Source organism: Convolutriloba macropyga, chromosome 10 (genome assembly GCF_964194025.1).
Source record: "Convolutriloba macropyga chromosome 10, txConMacr16.3, whole genome shotgun sequence".
NCBI lineage: Eukaryota > Metazoa > Xenacoelomorpha > Acoela > Convolutidae > Convolutriloba > Convolutriloba macropyga.
Window position 1 is genome coordinate 37000856 of NC_134477.1, and position 20557 is coordinate 37021412.

Below are 20557 nucleotides of genomic sequence, written 5' to 3' on the forward strand. Positions count from 1 at the left end.
CGTTTTCACTGTTCTTGATTTCGTTCTCCGTGTCCTGTTTTTCTACAATTTTTTTCTCTTCTTCGTCTTACTTGATTTAATCTGCCCCAGTGTTCCCTTTTGCATGGGCACTTTTTCTGTCTCACAATCTCTACTTCTATACATTTTATCAACTCTTTTCGGTCTTTGTACCTTCCATTCGTTATTTTGCTTTCTTTATCATCTCTTTTGCTACTTTTATTGATCTTTCTTGTGCTTTCCATTTTTCTTTCTCTTTCACTTTTTTTCATTTTATAATCTGCGTTTTTTCATTGTCCATTACATTTCTTATTACGGTTGCCATTACTGTCTGTCGTTTTAATCTTGCTGTCTTAAATGTCTCTTCTCTTATGTTTTTCTTTCATTATTATAATTGAAATGCTCTCTTTCAGATTGAGCTCTTTTTGTCAGCATTTATGGCTTCATATTTCCAGTTTCTATTTTCTCAGCCTTCAAGAATTTTTTTGTCTCGTTCGGCAAATTGCTCTTGCTTTGTGTCTCTTTTTCTGTCTCTCAATTTTTCTCTATTTTCAGAACTTTTTTCCACACTCACATACAAAAACATCAATCGCTCTACTTTCATTTAGACACTCAGATTCTTTTTTCACTCAATTTGGTATCTGACGCTGCAGATCACGGGTTCAAACCTCTGGACTGTTCAAACTTGTGCCCAAATTTTTTCTTTGAAATAAGCACACCCCATTGTTTTTAGGCGGCAGTGCTAGCTTTTTCAACTAACTGCTGCATCTGTTTCTCGCTGGACAAGTCTATTTCGCAGCTATTCCGGCAATCTGCCCGCTATATCCTATAATTTTGGATTTCAAACTAGAGGAAAGTTCCAAAGTGATCCATAAGAGGTCAATGACCGAAAATGCCCAGAAGAAGGAAATGGTCAACGACCGAAAACGAAATCTGCAAAACAGGCCGATGGCTGAAGGGAGAAGGGCACTTAGGAAGCGTTGTCTATAAATTTAGGCTGATGAGCAGCGAAAACCATGTTACAAAAAAATTATATACAACTACGACGTGACATCTAAAAATATTTTTAAGACCAATTTTTATTTCTTTGTTTTTTTCAATCCGAATTAGGTTTATGAGAACAAATGGCGGCTATCTTTGGGCAATCTGCCGGGTATGTTTATTGTTTTTAATCTGTTTTTCTTTCCTTTTGATTTTTCTCATATTTTTCTTTAATATTTATCGACTAATTTCTTTTCAGAGCAGATCTTTTATTATCTGAACACTTACCTCTTCTTGTTCTCGTTTTTTTTCTTGCTTTTGTTCCAGCTTGATTTTTTCCTTCTTTTCAATCTTTATCTTTTTTCGTTTTTTTGTTTCTGATGAACTTTCTTTTTCTTTGCTTTTTTCTCTACTTTAAAATCTTGTCTTTACTTATATTTCTCTTTCATTTCCAATTCATACTTTAAAAATTTTTGTTTATCAAGAACTTTTGTTCTCATTTTTGGTCTTCTTGCTTCATCAGTATTATATTTTTTCTCTGCTTTTTTGTCTTCCCCTTCACCTCTTGTTTGCCGTTTTCACTGTTCTTGATTTCGTTCTCCGTGTCCTGTTTTTCTCCAATTTTTTTCTCTTCTTCGTCTTACTTGTTTTAATCTGCCCCAGTGTTCCCTTTTGCATGGGCACTTTTTCTGTCTCACAATCTCTACTTCTATACATTTTATCAACTCTTTTCGGTCTTTGTACCTTCCATTCGTTATTTTGCTTTCTTTATCATCTCTTTTGCTACTTTTATTGATCTTTCTTGTGCTTTCCATTTTTCTTTCTCTTTCACTTCTTTTTTCATTTTATAATCTGCGTTTTTTCATTGTCCATTATATTTCTTATTACGGTTGCCATTACTGTCTGTCGTTTTAATCTTCCTGTCTTAAATGTCTCTTCTCTTATGTTTTTCTTTCATTATTATAATTGAAATGCTCTCTTTCAGATTGAGCTCTTTTTGTCAGCATTTATGACTTCATATTTCCAGTTTCTATTCTCTCAGCCTTCAAGAATTTTTTTTGTCTCGTTCGGCAAATTGTTCTTGCTTTGTGTCTCTTTTTCTGTCTCTCAGTTTTTCTCTATTTTCAGAACTTTTTTCCACACTCACATACAAACACATCAATCGCTCTACTTTCATTTAGACACTCAGATTCTTTTTTCACTCAATTTTTCCATTTTCCACTAATTTCTGCTATTTGGTTTTCGTCCGGTTTTGTTACTTTTTTCATGAATCTTTTTGTTTTTTCTTGCTGTCAACAAAAAACAACTTTTGATTTTTCTATGCTATGAATTTGTTCTTCACTTGAACAACTTCTGCAATTGAATTGCGATTGCAGGCCTGTTAATTTTGTTTAAACTAGGAAAAATCGTTTTCGTCAGTCGCCTTTGCAGCAACTGATAATAAGGGGTCTTGAAAGATAACTTTTTGATCTACGGAGTGAAAGATCGGATAAAATCAAAGTACAGGAACTCTTTTAGGCATATATTAAAGAAAAGGAGGCTCGGCAATGTGCGATCGCGCATAAGGTTCCGACCCATCTCAACCACAATTTTGGCATAGTTGTCTACCAAATAAGGAACAGATAGAAAAACACAAAAATAATTTTTGGGAATACCAAAACACCCAAAAGAACAAAAAAAAACACAAAAACCAAAGTATTTTTTTGAAAGAAATAGTGTATGAACGAAATCATAGCCTCCAAAATAACTCAGTGGAGTAAAAAAATATCATGCACTAGATTGATGAGATATGCCAATATTAAGAAAGCGAGTTAAGACAAACAGCAAAATCAAACAACAACAACAAACATTAATTACATCAAAAATTTATGTCCGTTTTAAAAAACAGAACTTAATAACAAAGTCAACATATCATCAGATAAAAATGAAACTAAACAAAATAACTAATAAATCACCAGAAAAGATATGGGAACAGTCCATAAAAAGGTTTGGTAACAATTAGACAAAAAGAACAAAAACAGTAAAGTTATAAAATTCGCTTGTTTTTTATTAAAACAATTAACATCAAAGTAATGAAAACCATTAAAAATCAAGTAAAATATCCTAAAGTTATACGATTTTCAAAGCTTCTATAGAAGGGCATTAAGACCTGTCCTTATTCAATTCTTTATGCGGCTAAATAGAACAACAAAATGACAACAAACGAAAATTCAATTAAAATTTGCCAGAAAACGCTGTCGAAGATGTGAAGCCCTATTTTGGCCCTCAAAATATGTCCAATTGCGCCTTCTTCAAACACCGATAATGTCGTAAGTGGCCTTTTATTAATGAGACCAGGTAACAAATAGACAAAGAAAGAAAAAAAGGTGCAAAATTAAGTAAAACTTTTGATTTTTTTGCCGAAACAAAATTACTTCCAAAGTAATGAAAGCCGTTAATTAGAAAAACAAATATTTAAAGACGTTCGTTTATTCGTCCAAAGAAAGCCCTTGAGGCCTGCAATTATCCAGAATATGTCTTGCGTCTACAAAAAGAACTTCAAATTAGACAAAAATCAAATTATTTTACTTTTTTTGTTGAAGCCGGTGTCGAAGTCAGTAATGTCATAACGAATTCTCCAAAAATATTAGATTTTGTGACACCAATCCCATTTGACACCTTCACCTGACACCAATAATTTCACATTTGACCTGTAATTAATGAGAACAGGCAACAAAGACAAAAAAAGAACAAAATTGCAAAGTTAAAAAGTTTTTCTTGTAATTTGGAAAACAATGTGTTTCAAAGTCATGAAAGCCATCAGCTATCTACTAATATCAGAATATCGGCTCATCTATTTTTCCAAGAAAAACCAATAGAACCTGTCATTATACAGAAAATTTCATACAACTAAATCGACAAAGTAAAAACGACAAAAAAAGACAAAATTAAAAATTTCAAATAAATTCTTAAAATCTTCAAGAAAAAAGTATCGAAGCCGTTAAAACGATAATCTAAATCTTTCAGGATTTTATTCTGATCGATTGTGCCCTAGTTTGAATGCAAATAATTTGATATGATAACTTTCATTAATGCGATACTGTGACAAAACTGCAAAACGTGAAAAACTGGCAAATATCTGAAAAATGAAAAGAATCTCAAATCTGGCAGTATCAAAGCCAGAAAACAAAAATTTCAGGCTTCAAACCGCATTAGCTTAAATTTTAAATCAGTAGAAAAAAGAATTATCCTTTCTTTGCTGACACTGAGCTACAAATTGACCAAATTAACAAAAAAAATAGAGAAAAAATTTCAATAAGCCATTATTTATTTAAACATCAATTATTTTTAAAAGTCAAAACGACGCTAAGCTTTCAAGTAAAAAAAAGCATTAGCTTGGAGATGTTTAGGAAGCCAATTGGACTTATCATACCGGGGCTTTGATTTGATATGCTCTGTTCTTTTATTTAATATAAAAAAGATCAATTTTTTTTAAAAAGAGCGAGTGATTACAATCCGAAATCTTTTTGGAATGTAACAATCCAAGATTGATCCAAAACTGCCCCTGCTATTTCTTTTCGTCCATTAGGAACACTCAATTTTTCGAATGTTATAGATATAGATAAATTATTAATAAACTCAAAACAAAATTCTGCGTTTTTGATAATCAAGTTAGCAAAAAATTGCAAAATTTTTATTACATAAACCTCTCAACAGAAGTTAGAGCAGGAATAGCCCCCATTTGAGTCTACAAAGATCGTATCAGTGTTGTTTGGGGGCGTTCTTCCGGCAAATTCAATCAAAGTGGACTAAAAAAATTTATTTCGTGCTGTTTTTGATGAAAAAGCTGAATTTTGAAATATTTAGCCCAAATTTTTGACAAAAAAAATTAAAGAAAAATAATCAACAATACTTTTTCGTCTTTAAAAATAACATCAACAAAACTATTCTTAAAGATTTTAAATTTTAGCAAAATTGACGAAATTTATTATTATTATTATTATTATTATTATTATTATTATTATTATTATTATTATTCTGCACCAAAACTCAAAAGTGCTTTCAAAATCGAAATTTAAATAAAAATGTTTTTTGCGATAATCCAACTCATGGGGTATTAGTTTCATCTCAAAAGTCAAATTATTCCATTCGAAAGGAACAGCAAAACTGAAGGATCTTCGCCCAAATGCAGTTGTGACATTAGGAACCTTCAAATTGTATGCATATTGGCATCTAGTCACATCATTTCGGAAAACTAATGCGCCCAGATACATCGGAATTTTCCACAGATGGTGAACTAAGCGGTGACCAAAAAGTAGAATTTTTTAGAGGATACGTTGTTTCATGGGTAGCCAATGAAGCTCTTTGATATAATTTGCTGTTTGTGAACCAGGTGATAACCTAAAAATGAGACGACATGCTGAGTTCATTATACGCTGTAATTTCTGTATAATATTCACAGGTAGTCCATAGTACAGTGAGTTGCAGTAATCTAGTCGCGAGAGAATCATTGCCCGAACTAATTCGATCAACGACTTTCTGTCGACTGTATCTCTGATGGATTAAATTTTTCGCAGGAAATAGTAACATCTACGGCACACGGAACAAACTTGTTTCGCATATGAAAGTCTGGAATCTAAGTTGAAGCCCAATAAAGTAACATTGTTCGAAAAATTGGCATCCGTTTGGAAGTTCAATATCGCAATTTAAACTATTCTTTCTACTAACAAACATGTATTCAGTTTTATTCGAGTTTAATCGGAGTTTAGCACCACTGAACCACTTTTGGAGAGTCGTAAGTATCAAATCAAAAACCCCCTGATTTATCGAAGTACGGTAAACAAAATAGATAATAGATAACAGTGTCATCGGCATAAAAATGATAATTGACATCAAGACGTTCAAACAGAACCCCCAGATGAACAAGATAGCATGAAAAAATAACGGGACCTAGAATAGATCCTTGAGGAACACCCGTTTTTATAGTTCCTGGCATCGAAAATTCACCATCAATCAACACTTTTTGAGATCTACTACTCAGATAACTATTTAAAAGGCTAAGCACTTTATCTTTGAAACCCAAAATTGTTTCAAGAATTGAAAGAAGTAATTCATGGTCGAGAGTGTCAAAGGCAGCTGATAGAACAAGTCCAATAAAAAAAGTGCTCTTTGTCCTATCTAAATTGAGGAGCAAATCATTTCTAACCTTAGTCAGCGCTGTTTCTGTAGAAAAAACTTCCTGTAGGCACTTTGGTATTTGCTTAAGAGACTATTCTTTTCAAGGTGTTCACGCATTTGTATGAAAGCCGCCCGTTCTAATAGTTCTGAAATGTAACTTAGGTTCGATATAGGTCGATAATTGGAAAAATCTTCATTGTCAGAATTTGCTTGCTTCAAGTGGGGCCTAACAATGGCCAGTTTAAAGGACTGGGGGAAATATCCCGCCTTCAGCGAAAGATTAAAAAGTTTCAGGAGGTCGAGAAAACAATGATCTGAAAATGACTTTACAAGATGTGTTGGAATGATGTCCAGTGGAGAAGTACTGTTTGACGACGCCGAAATTAAATCTCTAAGATGACTTATCGACAACTCTGTGAACGAATACATTGAGTTAACTTCAGTTTTCAGAATTTCTGGACTTATCGCAGTCGGAATCGATGCAATAATACTTTTCACTTTAGATATAAAGAACTCGTTGAAGTCGTTTGCAAGCTGTTTTTTGTTTTCATATTTCGGGAGCTGTTCTACATCTTGACCAGTGGCACACTTTTTACGGCTACAATTTTCCATCAACGCATTCTCTATGTACAATCTACGCTTCTCTAAGAATTTTTCAAAATACATATGTGTTACATTTTCGTATTCAGATTTCAGTACAGATAACTTCCACATTCTGTATTTACGCTCTGCTTTTCTCTTCTTTCGTTTCAATCTCAACAGCTCATCGTCAAAGAATGGGCATTGATGCTTAGTAAATGTTTTTATTTTGAGTGGTAGAACGGAATCCAAAATATTCTCCTCAAACCTTAAGATACATATCCCATGCTTCATCAATACTTGAGGCAACATCGAACTTTATGCACGACTTAAATAACTTAATAAAAACATCAGAGTCAAACTTCTTCCAATTTCTATACATCAAACGTTGTTGAGATTTGCGTTGTTTCGCACTGCTGAGCGAGAAACAAATAAACGAATGGTCCGAAGAAGTAATGAAGCTATTCGATTTAACATTAATTGAAATATTATTTGACACAATAATATGGTCAAGAATCCCGCCACTTCTATGCGTTTTCTCAGAGACGTACTGAGTCAGGCCGAAATCTTCAAAAAATGAGTTCCACATTTTTGATGCATCGTTATTTACATTTAGTGAAATGTTAAAATCACCCAGGAGAACAATCTTGTCGAATTGTAGCCTTTTCTCTTCAAAAAGAACAGTAAAGTAATCAATGAAAGATTTAACATTTAATAGAGGTGGTCGATAAACAGCGATCACTAAATAGCTCCAAGAGTTAAAGAGGCATAACAGCATTCAAAAAATTCAGAGGTAAAATTTTCAAAATTTTCCAAATGGATATTATATCTGTAAAAGAGGCAAATTCCACCTCCTCTTTTATTCACCCTTAGTGCACTATAGAAAAGAAACCCCGGGGGACAACACTGCTTTAGAATAAAATCGTCATCTGAGTTGTTCGTAATCCACGCATCTATAAATACTCCCAAACTAATTTCATTTACTTCCAAGAGGGCATTTACATCTTTCGTTTTGTTCCTGATAGATCGTACATTATGTAGACAAATGTTTAGTTCTGTAGATCTTTGTTTCGTCGATCTTTGTTTTATCGATCTTTGTCTTAATGGAGGACTGACTAGTAGTCAATTTTGATCCACTTTTTTTAGCCAATCACGGGCGGCTTCATTCAGGTAAAATCTTGACACCGTAACGTTTTCAGGCCAGAAATCAGGTAATCAAATTTAAATAGACAATGGAAGGCTTCCAGGTGAGCCTCTGACTTCGAAATTTGGCGAATGTGAAGTAGTTCGACGTTATTTTCTGTACAGTACTCCTCCATTTCTGATGCTGTTTTGTTCTGACTCAATCGACCTACATATAAATGACGACGCTTCGGGGGCTTTTTGACACCCTTGATGACTGCTGGATTGGTGTTCGTTCCCGTTTTTACCTCCTTAGTTGATCTTACTTTTCTCTGTACAGTTTCAAATTCAAGATCATCAGCTTTTCTCTTATTGTTTACTGCCGCACTGTAATGACTGGATGAGCTGTCGTTTCAATTCCTGCTGGGTCCACTTTTTGCAGCTTTTAGAAAAGGGAATTCCGACCGGTTTCTTTATCAACGCTATCTCATTGCGTAGCATTGTCACTTCGCGGATCAAAGAATCAACACAATCGAGTTTTTTCTCAACGGCCGTAATTCTGTCCAGCGCAGATAGTTCTGCAGTAAAGCTAGGAGTACAACTAGCACATGACCAGTAGATCATTCCTTTGATATTTGCAGTACTTGAAATTCCCAAACAACCAAAGTGAACATGTATCTTTTTACATTTGACACAAAATGCACTCCATTGTACATTGCAAGGCTCGTTACAAATATTGCAGAGAGGTTCGGGCGGTGGCGGCGGTGGTGGGGGCACTATTGTAACCTGGGGTAAAAGGGGGACTAAGTGAAGTGGCCGCTAGGGGCCTAAACTAATTAGTCAAACAAATGTGGAGAACGCTCACACCAAATATTTGACTAAGAAAAATATTTAGGATGGCCAAATGTAGGGAAGCAATCAAGCAGATGCGGAGAATGCTCTCGCCAAATGCTTGATACCAAATATGGAATCGTAGATAAATCTTGTATAATATCTAAATAAATAAGTACAAGAAAAGTAGTCAGATACCAGTGAAATCTATCTGAGGTCTCGTATGGTTTCGAAAAGTCAGATACCAGTGAAACCTATCTGAGGCTTCGTATGGTTTGACAAGTAATAAATATGGTTAGACTTCGTATGGTTTGACTTCGTATGGTTTGCCAAGTGATAAAGAATACCTTCCGCCGGAATCTGAAATCCCCAATAACTGGGGCTACCCAAAGATGTCCGGCCTCTATTGATCCAGTAAATGATTGCAATCAGAAGCTGAAACGAAATTAAATAGCCTCCCGAGTGCACATGGAGACTATTTAATAAGTTTATCACAACAATAAATTTATCACAACAAATTTAGGCAAAAATTCCGGAAAATGTGAATAAAAACAACGCAATTCACTCTAATTTTCTCTGAAGTTTAAACCTCGATAACTCCCTGTCAAAAACGAAAATAAAAAATCTTTTTAATTCCATATTCTACGCTGGACGAGCTGTCTAATGATACCAGTCTCAACTCTCTACGATGAATATATCGATCAACGAAAATTGTCTGAACAAAAAAAACCCATTTGAGTATATAGTCCCCCCCCTCAAGAGGGGTCGGAACAATAAGATTGTGATCCCAGTATGCAAAACTGAGCACTTCACAGTCCAAAAAATTAACACTAAATAGAAATTATTCAAAGCACCACGTTTATTTGCAGGGCGGTGAATTATCTCAAGGAGTAGATCATTAGATAGTTGTTTTTACTCCTGGTCATGGATAGACTTAAGAGCATCCCAATTAACATCAGTATGATGGAAGTCCAACAAGAGTACTTGAAATATTCATATTCAAGTCAGCAATACTTAATCTCATTTCATACTTTTGAGATAAGGAAGCAGACACTTCCGCTATTTGGATGACAGTATTGTAGAAAACTTCGATTAAATTACGCGGCCAGAAAGTTGAAATATTTCGAATCACGAGAAAGACATTCCAATAGCCCTCATTGTTCAGTCCATCATGGCTACCATCGTTTGGCTTTTATCCGCTATAACATTTCTGCATCTACAAATTTCCGTAAGAGCTTAAAATAAAACCGAATCACTAAATAAGAAAAGTTGACTGTCGTAGAGATGTCGATGAAACTTTGCGTCAAAATTTATTATCAAAAATGAATTCGTTAGAATCCGCAAACGCAGCTCTGATTGCTGTGTTCCTGAATATCTATTTACGCAAGACAATTGGTATATACACTATTCTCAAAACTTTGCAATCCTATATATATAGTTTATCAAAGTCTAACAATAGGTCACTTCAGAGAGGATTGAGGAACTACGTGCGCTAATATATATCAACCTTAGAAAGAAGTAACACAATGTTAAACTATGGTGATAAGGAAAATACTTGCTGGCTCACCTAAATGTGATTCAATTTCGTGAATTTTGCGGACACTGCTCGATATCAATAGAGGAGAAGTAATTCGTTTTTCACTGACAAGGACGCAGCCCTCTTCTGTACAGATTCCAATAGCAGTGCTTCCCAGCTAAAAAGAATACCCAATCAATTATATGTCAGAATTCAGTTGGGGAAATCAGTGTAAAATATAATCAAGAGCCAGAAGTTTGAGGGTAGTCCAACTTAACAAATTAATCTTGAGTTATTTGTTAAAAACGCTTGTGAAGCTTTGCTAACCTTATCGCCCTGAGTCTGAAAAATGTTTTTCCCTAAATTTGCAAAGTCTCTGATCCTAGCAGTCATAAATAAATTTGATTTCATCGTTTTTAAATCCAAGTATTGGAATTAAGCAGCTCAACTCAATAATTGCGATAGTAATTGGGAATAATAAGTACGTAGATTGTGACTACAGTAATATTTTTAAAAATACCATTTGTATAACACCAGAACACCACAAAAAGGCAACAAAACTTCATCCATTTTTCAAAAACTGGGGTGGAACTGGGGTGGAAATGTATTTTTATTTTTACCCTTTAGATCTTTCAATAAAATACAAAATAATTCTTATCCCCCTCGGATTTGTAACAAGCACTAAAAACCATCCATTCGTTTTGCATCTTTGCGAGTTCCCGGTTGTTGAAAAGAAGCAGTCACCTCAGAAATTGTGTTACAGACTAGGAATACATTAATAATACGTTGAAGCAGAGGGGATTAGCTTCGAAATTTACCCACTAGCTGTGAGACACCCCGGTTTGGGTTGGAAACTTTTAACTGAGGGTTACACCATCCGCATGACAGAGGACTCTCATTGAATGCATATTGAATCCTTTGACTTGTATTCCTAAATTCTGCATTATTACTATTATAGCTGGGATTGCTTATTTGTTTATCCTCTGCATTCGAGGCTCTAGGACACTTAGGTGGCGCGAAATTGTTGATGCTCCAATGGGAGCTCCCGCTGAAGAAGGGAAGCTGTTAGTTTGACTGATCTACTTTGGCCATTAGTAGTTTGTTTTGAAAGACTTGTCTATCTTTTGTTTAATAATTTTGTCAGCTGATGTTTGTATATTTTCATTTTATTGATAAATTTGAAAAATACGAAATGCTTTTATTGTACGATTCGCTTAAATGCTTTTAAAGCCCATTACCCCTCCCTCAATAACCGTTCCTATACGATATTGGGGACAACAATTTCACAGATTGCATACATAGCCCACAATTAAATGCAGTTCATAAACCACTAGCAGGCCCGCAGAACCATAACAAGAAAGTCATTTACAGGAATAAGAGGTTTGAAAAAATTAAGGTTTCTGTTTCGCACCGACTCGGGCTCGAACCCATATCCCTCGCTTAACAGCCATAGGTGTCACCAATTACGCTAACTATGCGTATTGCACTTGTCCTTTGCTCTTTCCACAGCAAATTTCTGGACATGAGCGTTTGTGACCCGGTTGTTTTTGCTATACCACATGATTAATGAGCGCAAAAAATTTGCAAAATGGGAGCTTAAATAGCATGGCAAAGCGCGTCTCAAAACGCATTGATTATGCGCTAGGTTGAATGTTACGATAAGAGCAATGTTAACGATTGTGCTCAATTGCGACTGATGTTTAATATAATAAAGGAAGATTTGACAAAACAACTAAAACTGCTCAAAACTTAGTTTCATAGTGATTTTATGAACAATGGTAAGAGAACTGCAAATCAACAGCTATAAAATAAAACTCAACCTGTGGTTATCCTATGGAGGACAGAGAAAAATGTTTGATTTTTCCAATTCAGTTTGTTTGAAGCTCTTGGTGTATTCTGTTTTTGCCTCCCGTTTCGTGGGGAGACTATTTGCTCAATTGGTTTTCTTGATCATTAAATTTGAGAAGAGAAAAATAGAGAAGTAAACAAAGGGAGAGAGAAAGAGAAACGGAAAAAGGAGATAGGGAGAGAATGAGAGAGAGAAACAAGAAAGAGGACGAAAAATACACACACCCACACTCATACAAACACACACAAAGCGAGAGAAAGAAAAACAGATAGAGGGAAAGAAAGAAAGACAAGCAAAATGATTGCTCTAAAATACGTCTTGAGGCAACAATACTAACTGGAAAATCCAAGTGAGTTCCGAAAAACGATCGTTCAAAAGCTTGAAATAAAAAAACAAAAAAACCAAGCAAATGGAAAGAAGAATTGCTACAAAGAGAAAACAATTGCCATTTTTCATCCCCCAAACACACACACACGGGAACATAAAACAACACGCGTCGCATGGTGTTGCTTAGAAATTTTCATGTCTACAAACGGATAGGTTTAGCAATTTTCATCCCCAAACACACAGGAACAAAACAAATCAGCGTCGGAAAAGTACTCTCGAACAACAGGCGGCATGGAGTTGATTTAAAATTTTCACGCCTACAAAAGGGAGGGTATCCGACACGGGTTCGAACCCCCGACCCTCAGAAAAGCAGTCATCCATCTTACCAACTGCGCTATAACGACTAAATTTGCTACAATCGCTTATATCGTATCAATAAACATATTTCAGATTGAGAGCATTTGAGATCACGCAAAAATCAGAAATGTGAAAAATTCAGTTGAAAGCTAAGAGTGTTCTAGAATAGCGCAGAATCTGTACGGCTAAAACTTTGCACAAAAACAGGAGTTACAAGCTTACAATAAGAACTTCAAACTCAGTTGTGGAACAATTAAAAAACACGTAGTAACCAGGACAGTAGATCCTCCCTCTGCGCGAGCATACCTTCAAGCCCTCTTAGCATCGTGGAAACTGCACCTGACTAACCGGCTTTTGTCCCAGGTTCGGTTCTCTTCATCTACTTTGAACCTTTTAGGTCAGTGACCTCTCTCGATATGTTCGCTTAACCATGCTGCTCAACACGCGCCTCCAGAGGCCTCTTAAACATGCAGAAAAATTGTCTCATTTTAGAGCTCACGCATTTAATATAGGACTAGCAATTTTCATCCCCCAAACACACACAGGAACATAGAACGAATTAGCGTCGCAAGAAGTGCTCTCGAACAACAGGCCTCCATCTTAACAACTGCGCTATAACGACTACATACCACCGTTTGTCAAAATCGCTTTTATCGTGTCAATAAACATATTTCAGATTGAGAGCATTTGAGATCACAAAAGAATCAAAAAATAAAGCGTGAAAAACTTAGTTGAAAGCTAAGAGCGTTCTAGAATAGCGCAGAATCTGTCCAGCTGAAACTCTGTAGAAAAACACACGCAGAACTTCAAACTTAATTCGTGAGCAACTAAAAAACACGTAGTACCAAGGACAGTAAAACAGCCCTCTGGGCAAGCACAATTTTAAGCCCTCTTAGCCTCGTGGTAACTGCACCTGATTAACAGTGTCTTTTGTCCCAGGTTCGGTTCTCACCCATCTACTTTGAGCCTTATAGGTCATTGACCTCTCTCAAAATGTTCGCTTAACCATGCTGCTCAATGCGGCTCCTAAACATGCGCTTCGAGAGGCCCTTTAAACATGCAAAAATTTTGTCCCATTTTAGAGCTCACGCGTTTAATATATAGGATAGGAAAATAGTGTAACAATTTTGTGGGAGAGAACCTCGTCGCACAAACTCTGCTTTCTATTAAAAGCCGATTACGCCCATTGTAACCCCTCCTAGAGTGTCATATAACGTATAGCCTCCGATTACATCCAAAAATTTTTGCATGTTTTTCTCAGAACATTTGTTGAACAGCATTACATCCTGTCAATTTGGTTTTGTACCGCGGAGGTCTGTAATCCTGCAGCTTATCTTGAGTCTGTCCAAAATCTTTGAAAATCTTAGTGCATCAGAAGAGTTGTTTCCTACTGCAGTTTGATTTCTCTAAGGCCTCTGACAAAATAAAGCATTCAGTTTTGATGAAGAAGTTAGCAAGGATGAATATACCACGAAGTCTCTTTTTACTTAATAAAGATTATCTGACTGGCAGAACACAAAGCGTAAATGTTGACGGCTACCAATATGAGAAACGTCTGGTCTCTTGCGGAGTTCCTCAAGGCTCTGTACTGGGACCTCTCCTTTTCCTGATCTACATTAACGACCTGCCAACTGTAGTCTTTTCGTCTGTGGCACTCTTGTTTGCAGATGATTTAAAACTAATCCATTGTTTCAAAAATGACAGTCTAGACAAGCTGCAAGTTGATCCAAACAATCTCCACAACTGGAGTGTCCAAAACTGCCTCCTTTTCAATTACAAAAAGTGCTCTTTTACACAATTTGCTTTCGGGAGTCGTGTCGAGGAGGTTGTTCTCTCTCTAGAAAATAATTTGATCCAAAAGAAGAGGGCCGTTAAAGATCTTGGGCTAACTATAGTCGACACCCTAAATTGGATAGAAAATGTGCGGAATCAAATAGCGAAAGCAATGAAGGCGTTTTATCTCATTCGAAGGAACACTAGCTGCAAATTTACATGAAAACTAAGGTTCACTTATATAGAGCTATTATAAGCCCGACATTAATGTTTGCATCTGAATGCTGGGAGCTAAAGCGAAACGAGTATCAAATTTTAGAGCGGTTTAATAAAAAGGTCACGAAGTGGATGACAAACAGAAATTGTTGCAAAGAAGCTATTGATCAAAGCAATATACTGCCACCACGCTAATTTAAAGTCCTAAAAGATCTTCTACTTTTTAGCAGCACAGTGTCAGGAAAGTACGATGTTGATTTGAGCAACTATTATGTTATTCAATGGGCCGGAATAAGATCTAGGGTTATACTGCCAGAGATTCGATACGAAGCGCAGAGACTCAACTTTTGGTATAGAACTGGATTTCGGGTGAACATCATCCAAAGGAAAATTAACTTCTTCGACAACAATAATTTGAAAGGAAGACTTCTAGAATTAATGTGGAAATTTTTCAATGAAAAATGGGCTGAGAATAATTTCTGTAGTTGGATCTTTTTGTGTCTGTGCCAGAATTGTCGTGCAAATTCTATGTTATAAATCCGGGACTTATAGAGAGAGAGAGAGTTTAGGCTTCTGTGGGTCTTTCCACATGGGTTTGCACCCTTCATATAACGACTGAGCTGAGCTTCTGCACCGGGTTACAATGTCCACAGCTGCAGTTGAAAGCCCAGGAACATAAGTTGACTTCCGAATAACTTTTGAAAAGTAGTTCCAGTACATTTTTGTTAAATATTTCTTATCAATTTGATCGAGATCGACGTTCCCTACTTTTCGTATCATATTTAGTAAATAACTGGTTCTTTTCCAGAAGTTTTCATCAGCCTTCCTTGTTCTTGTTTTATTAATTGTTATTAGCTCGTTTTGACGTGTGCTTAACAACCCTTCATTATTGTTTGTTTTAATGGGTATTTTTATATTGTAAGATCCTTTAAGCAGTGAGATGAGCGTTAATAGATCATGCAATTCAAAGTAATATGACAATGGCAGCAACTTCAGTGTGGTCAGTCTTTGCTTGTAACTAATTTCCCAGTTACTGATTATCCACGACGTTGCTTTTCATTGAATGCACTCGATGTCTTTGCTTTCGGTCTTATTCGCGAACCATGCTTGTGAGGCATAACTTATGACTGGTATAACGTAGCCGACATATGCATTGAGTTTTGTTGTTTGCGATGCAAGGTTTGATATGTTTCGTTTTAGGAAATAAAACGCTTTCCAGGCTTTGCTACGACGTTTCTTTATATTCGCTTTCCATGATAACTTAGTAGCCATAATTATACCTAGATCTTTTTGCTCGCTTTTATTTGAGAGAGTTTTAGAGTTAAGTATAAAGGAGTGCCAGTTTTTTTCGTTTACTTTAATCGGCAGGATGTGACATTTGCTTTCATTGAGTTGCATTTTGTTGTTATGGCACCATTTTTCGATTTTTTCCAGGTCACTTTGTATATTTGCTGGATTTGTTGATACAAGCTTGAAATCATCTGCGTATCCAAACGCAGAGCATTTTGATGTTTGTTGTGGAAGATCGTTTATATATATTATGAAAAGTAGGGGACCTAGGAGAGATCCTTGGGGGACACCACTGGTTACTGGTACAGTTTCAGATTCCGAGTCATTTACTTTCACGTATTGTTTTCTATTTGATAGGTAACTGGCTACAATCTTTAAGAAATTTCCCCCTACACCCAGGTTCTCCACTTTGTTAATCAGAAGATCGTGAGGAACTGTATCGAACGCTTTTTTGAAGTCAAGGTAAAGTACAAAAATTTCGTTGTCTTTTTCGTCGAATTCATTATACAACAGGTCTAGGAAAAGCATCATCTGGGTTACTACTGATCTATGCATTCTAAATCCGTGTTGTGATTCTTCTAGCTTTGTTTTGACAATTTCATATAGTTCGTCGAAAATTAGTTTTTCTAATACTTTTGAGACGCTACATAAGAAACTAATAGGGCGGTATTGTTCAATCAGTGCCCGATTCTCATCCTTAAATATTGGTACAACTTCACTGATTTTCCAGTAGGATGGAAGAAAGCCTTTGTTCAAGGCAGCTTTGAAAATCAGAAAAAAGGATTTAGACAAGGCTGGCAGATTTTTTAGTACCGTGTTTCCTATCCTGTCTGGGCCGCAGGCTTTGTTTGTTTTGACAGGATTTCTTTGACCTTACTCTCGTCTATTTCAATTTTATTGTGCTGATGTTTATCGAAGGAGTTTTTCTTGATTTGATTGGTTTAAAGGAAAACTTTAGAAAAGAATTCACTGAAAAACGCACACTTTTTCTTATCTTCATTAGTTTGTACATCCTTGTACTTCATTGTTTCCGGGTATCTACTACTTTTATGACTTGACTTGAGATATTTTTGAAGATCCGAAAAACGTCTACCTTGAAAGACTTTACTTTCGAATTCTGCTTGGTCCTCATTCAAGGAATTTCTTAATCGTTTTTCCATTTTCTTCAGTTTCTTCAGTTTTATACTCCCCGTGAAATTGTCACAAAGCCATAATAATAATAATAATAATAACAATAATTAACGTGTAGCCTCGAATTAACTTAAAAATGAAAATAATTACGAGATCACAACTTCGTTGGAGCATACAAAGCGAGACTCCAAAATGCCACTGATGTACAGACCTTGATAGCTTCAATGGCATATTCAACTTGGAACAGTCGTCCCTCGGGGGAAAAAGTATTCACGCCTCTGTCATACTCAGTTCTGGTCAGAAACATAATTTAATCTAGCAGATTTATCCAAATTGCACCAGAACAATACGTGCAGCTTCAAGCCAAAACTATTCTGAAAATCAAAGTAATCATTAACTCATTCAGAGACACTTGAACCGACTCCTCAGAACGACTTTTAACTAAGTAAAACATCCAACATGATTCAGAAGTTTCAATTTTAATGTTATCTCTTGGGAGGCTTTGCAAAATTTGCGGTGTCATGTAAAATTGTTTTCCAAATGTCAAACTTAATCTTTGAAAAAATTAGCGTCATCTCGTCTTCGATATTTGTCGCCTGAGTTAAACTCCAGTTGCAACGTCTTAAAAAGATAGCATCACGTCATTTGCTTTTAGTGAGGTAGGGGCAACAGTGGGGGGGGGGGGGGGTTCAACGATACATTTAGAAGAGGATCAAACAGATGGAATCATAACGCATCATAACGAAAGAAAACCTACGAGAGATATGTGATGAAACAAATTTGCACAACTAACGAAAGGCCCATTCATTGAACAAAAACCTGAATTCACTTTAGAAGACGTATGACTCAAAGGAGTTAATTCTTCTAGATATGTGCAGTTATGTACATGATGGCAACACAATTAGTTGTTTTTTATTTTCAGATTCCAGCAGGGATCCCCTCAATTATTGGCTATCGTCTGTAAAGATCCGCAATTTTAGCAATCACAATGAAGCTGTCATGTACAAACGATTTTGGTCGTCAAATCTAGCATCATTGTTTTTCCACTCTGTTTCAAGCCAGAGGTCGTACGAAATCGAGGTTTATTTTGTTTACAATTCGACTGCAGCGGGAATACAATTAACCGCTGGTAACCTCGGCTCTCGTCTTATACAACGCCAACAATTAATTCCATCGATGATTCGTGTTTGCTGCAACAGAAGTCCCATTTTAGAAGTCACGAGTACGGTACATAGTGTGGTTGTTGAAGTTGGCAGGGGGTTTAGTTTACTCAATTTCAGCTTTCGAGACTATTCAATTTTTAAAAAGAAAGTTTTGTTCCGCGTCGATATTTATGTAATGATTTTCTAAAGAAGGGGAAGTGTAGTAATTATTTTCTGTGGAAGAACGTTTTTGGTTTGATGTCAGTTATTCTGACTAAATGCTGGTTCAAGTGGAAAATCATTTTCAGATCATTTTATTGTTTTCTGTGGAGATACTTTTGACACATTTGGACTGGTTTTCGAGGTGATAAAAGAAATAATTCCCATAAACGGATGTGGGGTATACTGAAAGGGTCCACTGCTTTTGAAAATGGACGTTCTTTAAGTGCACTAAAATAAAAGCTTGAAGGGCAGGTTCTGTTTCGAAGGTTTTCTCGAAACTACAAATTTCGACTAACTCTTTATTTAAAACGCAAGAAATAAGCTAGAATAATGAAATGGGCTATTTGATAGTCAATTCAGCGTTAGAATAAAAATATAAGAGCAAGGCTATTTCAATTATCAGGGGGTGACTTAATTTCAAATTTACATAGTGATTCAAAATGGTATGGGGTAGGCGAATATAAATTACGAAGGAGTAATGGGTGGTTGTTAATCCAAGGATAGTATACACAGTCTTATTCAATTTAAGGGTAAGAGATCTGTTTTGTACTTTAATCAGCACCAGTTTGGAATGACAATAGGGATCTGGTCCAAATTTTGCTGGGAAAGTATCGAAAACAAAAATCCAAAGAACTTCTAAAGTGAGGATTAATTGATAGGGGAAGTGAACAGTGAAGGAACGATTTAATTGATAAGGTCTTACTAAACTGCCTTCGTAATAAAAGTACATTCCAAAACGTTATTTTGTGTTGATGGAGCTCGAAGTGTTTGCAATGTACAGTCAATACGTTTGATACTCCGAAACGTTTAAGAAAAAGGCAAAATTAATTAGGATATGTAAAACGGCTAATGAAATAATCAGTTCCCGAAGGGATTTTAATGATGAAAGTGCACTAAGTATTCATAGGCAGGTATAAAAGAGTATTTTATGTGTTCATAAAATTTGTGAGGTTTATTAAATCAACTTTTATGGTGCTCAGATACGAAAAGATTATTAAAGTTTTGCATTTGAGACCATAACACTGAAACTGTTAGCTTAGGCTTATAGGAGTGGATTAAGTGAGATTTATTAGGTATAAGAAGACAATTTGGATTACTAAATTAGGGGGGGGTCAATTGCATTAACTTCAAGCTAATTAGGAATTTCAGGGTTAATATGAGGTATTTCTAGCACAGGATGCGCTGGTTCATCCGGGGCAGTTAGTGGTGACAATTCAATTTGAGAGTTTTCGTGGTAAACGTTTTATCTGGTGTATGCATGAGATATCGACCTCAGTTTTGTTCATTGTTAGTTTCGTTACCAGAGTTTTCATCATCCCTATGTGCCTGACAGATTAAAGTTACAATAGAAATTAAAACAAATTGTGCGAGGCACCTAGTAATGTTTTCCAAAATCCAATCCTGTTCTTCGACAGTTTTTGTATCTCGAAACCTCGTAGAATAAGAATCACAACCCCGATCAAAAACATGATAAATATGAAACATGCAAACAAAATTCCAGATCTTTCTATGTAATAGCCAACTTCTCCAAAAAAGCTTTTTAGGTGATCAAGGAATAAAGATGCTGACAACATTGAATCTGAATATAACTGATTATTGAGACCTCGAGCGCAATAGATATCTCGTTGATAAATCTCTAGTCGTGCGTTTTGAAGCACTGTTCCAGAAATCATCTTCGAAATTGAGTTATGAGCAAATTTGTGCAAAATTTTTCGCTAAAAAACCTCCAACTGGTCTACAGTGTAAATTCCTGCACAACGAGAATCATAATCTGAGTTTTTTTTAATATAACCAACTTGTTGCACAGCAAAAACAGTAGGCAGTTTAAAAGGAACTGGCGCCAGCATCAACTGATACCAGGAATTATTATTATCTAAATCCATTTGAAACAATTTTTTGAAAGTATCTGTACAGTCTATTTCATTAGCAAATGGGAATGTTTGAAGAGTAAAGGGATTAAAAAACCAAATTTTTTGTCATAAATGATCGGAATACGGTCGTAACAGTAATCAAGTATTTTAAGCGGTGAAATTTTCTTTGGATACGGATATAGGAAACATAAAACAA

General features: G+C 35.8%; 1 protein-coding gene across 1 annotated transcript in view; it reads right to left on the bottom strand.

The window, feature by feature from the left end:
- Positions 1–17521, bottom strand: part of LOC142347899 (proteasome subunit alpha type-5-like) — a 99620-nt gene extending 82099 nt beyond the window's left edge. Inside the window, exons 1-2 of the mRNA XM_075399057.1 lie at positions 17338–17521; positions 10235–10361 (exon numbers count right to left, since the gene is read on the bottom strand). Of these exons, the coding sequence (XP_075255172.1) occupies positions 10235–10361; positions 17338–17433 (223 nt within the window). The 5' untranslated portion in view covers positions 17434–17521. The remainder of the gene's footprint in view (positions 1–10234; positions 10362–17337) is intronic.
- Positions 17522–20557: the final 3036 nt, after the last annotated feature.